The sequence below is a fragment of the Pinus tabuliformis genome, chromosome 2_1 (assembly GCF_031772625.1).
Source record: "Pinus tabuliformis cultivar Carrire ecotype Pingquan chromosome 2_1, CPIR1, whole genome shotgun sequence".
In the NCBI taxonomy this organism is placed as follows: domain Eukaryota; kingdom Viridiplantae; phylum Streptophyta; class Pinopsida; order Pinales; family Pinaceae; genus Pinus; species Pinus tabuliformis.
The window spans coordinates 356,362,380-356,368,965 of NC_142299.1; the positions used below are offsets into that span (position 1 = coordinate 356,362,380).

Consider the following 6,586-nt stretch of genomic DNA (forward strand, 5'->3'; position numbering starts at 1 on the left):
AGTAATGTGCCTATTGGGGAGAAAGTCTCCTTGGTTTTCTGAGATCAGGGAAGAGAGGAATGGCTTGAGCCTGGATGACAAAATTTTTGATATTATTTTGTATGCTGAGTTGCATAAAGATATTGGCCGAAATCTTGAAAAAGTGGAAGGTCTATTCTCTTTAGGGATTAAGGCTAGGTAGGTAGAGTTGGTAAATCCCCCCATTTTGCCTTTTTTTAAAACCCAACGTATCATCTTTAAGAGATTTTTTTTGATCATTTGCCAGTACTCTCTATAAAAACTGATTGGAAACCCATCAGGTCCTGGAGCTTTATCTAGGTGTAGACTCCAAATTGCTTTTTGGATTTCTTCTTCTTCTACTTCTTTCTTGAGGCTGCTGTTCATTTCTTGTGTGACTCCTTTAGACAGGTGCTGCAGCATGCTTTAGTAATCCTCCTCATCTTTATCCTCAGTCAGAAGGTTTTTAAAGTGGTTGGTGGCTGCTTCCTTTATAGAATCCTGAGTATTGTAGTTGTTCCCTTCATTGTCCCTAATTGTGCTCACAGTATTTCTGGCCTTTTGCACTGTAGCCTGCTTATGAAAGTAAGATGTGTTTTTATCTCCCTCCTGCAGCCAAAGTTGCCTTGATTTCAATCTCCATTTTGTTTCTTCATCCCTTACAGTTTGACTCAGCTGAGAGTATAATCTTGTTTCTTGCTCTTTGGCTTGCTGGGACAGCCCGAAGGCTTCAATGCTTTGCTGCACTTCCTCTAGCTCTTGTTTAATTTTCTTTTTGTTCACCTCGGGATCTTGGTAATTGTTCTTTGCCCAATTTTTTAGAGCCTGTCTTACTCTCTTTAATTTGGTCTCCCAAATATAAGTTGGTGAACCTTCTACATGTTGGATCCAAGCCTGCCGCACCACATCTTTTGCTGCAAGGGAACGATTCCAGATGGAACAGTATTTGAAAGGAATTGGTCCTAGTTGACATTGACTATGAAGAGTGAGAGTTATTGAATAGTGATCGGAGGCAGAAACATTGAGAATATTTGAATGTCCTGTAGTGAAAGTAGACAGATAAGCTATACTTATAAGGAATCTGTCAAGACGCTCCATGATATTGCCGATTCCTATTCTTTTGTTACTCTAGGTGTACCTACGGTTCTTGGGCCTGATATCGACAAGGTCTTGCTCCTGCATAATGCTCTCAAGTCGATTTCTAAAAGGATCTGGGATGAAGTTGCCCCCTCTTTTTTCATTAGTGTGCATCACTAGATTTAAGTCTCCTGCTATAATGAGATTGTTGTCCTGCTCTTCTTCTATACTTGCTTCCATTGTGTTCCAACACACTTCTTTCTCTCTGTACTGATTCGAAGCATATACGTTGTAGATTGTTACCTTTGAGTCACCAATTTTGCTTTCCAGTTTGACACGGATCCAGTTCTGATGAATTCTGGTGGAATCGCAGTTCCATTTATTGTTATCCCACATAATTAGAATGCCGCCTGAGGCTCCTCTTGCTTCGCTTGCACATCCACTGAAGCGCTTTTGTTGACTTATGACTTTATTAATGTTTGCTTGATCTTGCTTTGTTTCTTGGATAAGAACTATTTCAGGATTTTCACTATGGATTAAATCCTTAAGGGCTACTAGCTTGGAGGGTGCCATAATCCCCTACTGTTCCAAGATAGTATTTTCATCATGATTTACTGGTTACATGGAGAGGTGCTCGCCTCTCTTTGCCTTTGTTATTATTTTCTTTATCCGAGTGTCCAAGAATGAAGGATTCTATTGGAGTCTGAGAGCCCATGGCAATGTCTTTCTGAGCATTTTCTTCTCTCTGTTGCTTGGCCGATTTCCTTCTAGGCCCATGTTTTTTTGGGATATCGCTGGGCGCTCCATGTTCCTTTGAAGAGCTTCTGGTAATCCTAGTAGAGGGGGTATCAGGGGAGGGCTGAGAGATTTGAGAGGGAGAGGGATGAAGAGGAGGATCAAAAGAGGGGAATTCAGGCCCAGTATCTTCCTCAGAGAGGGTCGCAAAGGTATTAGAAGATGGAGGGATAGGTGGGTCGGGAATCCGAGGAGGAGAGGAGGGTTGTTGAAAGGGAGGCTGCAGGGAGGAGGAGGAAGGTTGCTGAAGGGAAGATTGCTGGTGGGAAGGATGTTGAAGGGAAGGGCCAGGGGCTTCAGGATCCAAAGATTTGAGGGGAGGAGATGATTTTTTCCTTTTTACAGTTTCCCATTGCTCATCTTGCTCATCAGATTCAACATTAACTATTTTAGGGTATCTATTTGCAAAATGTCCATACTCGTGGCATACCTTGCATTTGAAGGGTATCTGCTCGTAATCCAACTGTTGTATATGGCACCAGTCCTCGGCCCAGATCGACTTCAACACAAATATGCGCACATGCCTGCATGTTGTCTTTAGGTTCACTGCGGTCTATGTATTTTCCAACCGCATTTCCTATTGCTTTAACCGAATCGTCCCCCCAGCAGTGAAGAGGAAGATGAGGCAATCTAACCCAGACTGGAACTGCACTTGGTATATCAAGTTTTGGATGTCCATTTATTGAGGTAAAGGCCCCTGGAGTCCATAAAGTAAGGCCTGTTTCTGAATATTAGATCTTTATCCTCTTTGGTTTCAAAATGAAAGGTAAAATATCATCTGCCACAGAATCTGATGGATATTTTACCCTGGATCTTATCCAACCAATTTCGTTCAACCCATCTTTGCACTGTTCTGGATGATGGCCATAGTCTTGTAAATTGCCCGATTAACCCTTTCTCTGCTAAGGAAATGGCTACCATGCGTGGAATGGTCGGAGGCAGTTGGACTTCCTGTAATACATCAAGCTTCTTCACAAATTTTGTTGCTGTTGGTCTAGGTCTTTGCGGAGGGAGAGACTTTACCAGATTGGAGAAAGCTCTTTGCAGCTCTGGATCCCCACCAGGATAGATCCATGATGCAGCTCGATCAGTCGGTTCCAGGCCACGGCTCGGTCACAGGCTCAGGCGCGCACGCCAACAGATTTTTTTCCTTGTGTGTTTAGATCATTAGCTAAGATTAGTAAGCTATATATTATGGTATAATATTGTAATAAATTGGTGAATCTAAATAATCAAGATTTTTATTACCAATTTAAATTTAATAAATAAGTTAATTATTTTTATAATTACTAATAATAATAATTTAAAATTTAATTAAAATTAAATTTGGAATTTGTTTTGATATTTATTAATATTTACCAACTAATATTAGTTAAATTACAATTTTTCCTTGCCTCGTTTACATTGTTCTGCTCGTTTTGGCTTGCCCATTATAGGATCCAACAGCAAACTCCGAAGTGAAAGCTACTTGCGGAATCGACAAATTGGAAGGCAAAACTATTCTTTTAGAAATGAGACCTCCCCACTCATTATTTTATGACATTCGTCTTCCGTCTTTGAAGGAGATGTACCTTATGGAGAAAGAGAGACTTAATTTTGAAATTATTTCAATTCCTGTGGTGCAGCCAAGTGAGGTATTCGATGTATATAAGCAGTTTTCAAGTGAAGTTCCTTGGCTTGTCCTCCAAAATCCATGGACGACAATAACAAGGGAAGTCCAGTACTTCTTGGATAAACAGTGCACTGAATGGGAAGAGGGTGATGCATCTGAAAAATGGTATCCAATTATAAATTGGGTCATAGATCCAAACGGGAGAATCACTATTTATAGACCACCTATATCCCCGGGGGATATGAGTGATAGGGGAGAGGTGTTTAAGGTTTTTGTTAACTATTCAGAAAGGCAATCATATCAGGTGAGATGGGGAGGAAACGCTCCTCTTACTACGTTGGGTAAAATTGAAGAAGTAAGAAAAAATGAATGGCAACAAGTAAAGAATATGTCGACTTTGGAGTTCCTTTTCAACCACTTGGAAAGTGTCTCCGTCAAGGTAAATATTTTTATTTGTTTTATTATTATATATTGCCATCATGATATAAATGTAAATGGAAGGGAAAATAATGATGAATAAATGACTGATCATTGATTTGGAATTGTATTTTTGCTTTTGTTGTTGTTTCTGACCAGGTGAAAAGCGTAATGCTTCAAGGAAAATTTATATGTTTTTTTGGCGGGAGTGATGAAGATATGACCTGGTTTATGCGGAGTGCAATGGAGCAGTTCAGGGACAGCATTCAATTTATTCATTTTAGCCATGAACTGAGACGGTTTCCCTTGGAAAATACCTCCAAAGGATATTATCATCCCTTGGAAAATACAACTGAGATGGAAGGGACGTCTTTGTTAAATTTATCAATGTAGGAAACTGTGAGATTTATAATGCGTCTTCACCATTTGGAAGAGGAAATGAAGGGAATGGACCAAAGTGACAAGCAATTGTGTGAACTGAAAACTATTTTACATTCTCTTCTATTCTACGCTGAAAAGGGATCCTTTACCTTCTTCTTCTACTCCTTTTTCTACCAAGCCGATAGGACAGATAAAGTACAGCGATTGATAAACTCAATGTTGAAGGCGGTGAGGAAAAGAAATGCATGATGAGGACAGCAGCCTTATTAGGAAAATGCAAACAGCGTCCGCTTCAGCCGTTGAGCAACAAAATGCGGATGTCTACTTCGATGCCTTGAGAGACTACATATCTGAGCTATGGGGAGTGCAACTTTATCAGCATTGCAAATTGAACAAGGTGGATTGCTTTCTTTGGCATCATCTATCCTTATTTTTCTGAATCATTTCCTTTTTTATTAACCTAATCATATTTTGCATCTCTTATTTCTCATAGGAGGGGAAAAAGAGGTCACCGCCCAGGGTGACTTGGCCGACTTCAAGAGGGATGTGTAGCTTAAAAAATTTCCTGTCGGAGGGAGAAAACGAGGATTGGGTTGTGCGTGTTAAACCTCTCCATCATTTGACAACCGTTGATTAATTTTTTGGTTGGAACATGAAATTCATTGTAGGAGCTCCTATGCCAAACATTGAATCTAAAATTTTCTTTTATGCTTTTCAGAAATATTTCATTTCTCGTCTTCCTAAACATCAGTTCGATAACGTCATTAAGAGTCTGGTGAAGGATATAGGAGAGGCAGAGTGGGCTGTTGCAGGTCTTCTTGCGGTTGCGGATCTTTTGGAGCGATTTGAGACTGTTTCTTCAGACCGAATTGAGTGGCTGTTTGTTTTAGAGGAGATGTTTAGATTGGCCCAATATTGTAAGCACTTTAATCAAAAGGCTGAGCTGTGGAGACGGATGAAGTGTGGAGCAATAGTAGTTATACTGAGATACTCCATCAGCTGCTGTTGGGCAATTGATCAGTCGAAATTTGCATTTAGCAGGTGAGTATGTTTACACTTTAAAGTTAACAATAGTGATGTTTATAACTTTTTATATGCAAACGCTTTCCTTTATATAAAAGATTATGAATGATTAAGAACGAAGAAATCTCCATGTTTGTTTCCTTTGAAGTAGAGGCGGGTGAAGATAAATTTATCAAACTCTGTTTAGTAATTGGACTTTGTAAAAAATGTTTTATCAAACTTTTGGCAATGGCAAGGCTTAAGTACCACCTATAGGTGGATGGGGATACTTGAAAACGATTTAAGAAAGGAGAGCGACACATTGGCCCATACAATGACCGAAGATCTTGATAAAGAACGTGGGTCCCTCGCAAACCTAGACTGCTACAAATGGGGTTTCGACTTGTGGCCAGAGAGTGAACGTGACGGTGGACCATCTTCTTAATATAAAAGGAGCGCTTCCTTTCCCGACTTGTGGCTAGAAAGTGAAGATGAAGATGCGCCATCTAGGGAAGCGGCTAATCAGTCATACATAGGGTATTCAATGCGTCAGGAGATGTACGGGACATAATTTGTTAACACGTGAATTTGTAAATTCGCTACTAAATAAAAAAAGACAATTTGTATTAGATACTCTATATATGACTGATTAAGCGCTGCCAAAAAAAAGCACTTCCTTTTCCTAAGCTGGCTCAACAACTTCGACGGGAGAAGAAGAATAAGACGGAACGTCGTCTATCTATTTGTTGCGTAGCAGCTCAAACACTAAAGGACAGTGAGGAATTTGCTTCATCATTTGCCTTCTCTATCTATTCTTGATGTATGAATAATGAAATTGTTGAAGTGATGCGAAATAACTATTGATGTAGGGTGATGAGTGTAAAAGTTTCAATGTCACTGTATTTTATATTTGGTTAATTCACAAATATTATGGGTAAATTTGTTGGTCAGAGCTAGAGATAAATTAGCTTATTTTATATTTTGTTAATTCATAAATATTATGAGTAAATTTGGTTGGTTAGAGGAGAGATAAACAAGATACATAAGCTGTTCTTACACATTAAAAACGTCTATTCATATATATATATATATTTTTTTCTTTTTTGTCTTTCACAATGTCCCAATCATATGTATATAAACACCAAACTTATTAAATATAGATTTATCCAGATTTTAAGTCATGCAAACTCAAACTTGACTTAATTTCTAATATTAGACTCTACTTGCTTTTTTAAACTTAACTCATCTCTTTATGCATTGCATACATATGTGAGTAGTTACTATTTTTAACATTTCTTCTCACTT

The 6,586-nt window shown here is 38.9% G+C and overlaps 1 protein-coding gene and 1 pseudogene across 1 annotated transcript; one reads left to right on the plus strand and one right to left on the minus strand.

Moving 5' to 3' along the window:
* Window positions 1-423: 423 nt before the first annotated feature.
* On the minus strand, window positions 424-1,647 carry LOC149200339 (uncharacterized). The gene is made up of 2 exons (XM_089400917.1): window positions 1,140-1,647; window positions 424-1,037 (listed from the first exon to the last, which is right to left on the minus strand). Exons 1-2 carry the CDS (start codon window positions 1,645-1,647, stop codon window positions 424-426), a joined length of 1,122 nt encoding a protein of 373 aa, XP_089257043.1.
* Window positions 1,648-4,081: 2,434 nt separating this feature from the next.
* Window positions 4,082-4,727, plus strand: LOC149200340 (uncharacterized; annotated as a pseudogene).
* Window positions 4,728-6,586: the final 1,859 nt, after the last annotated feature.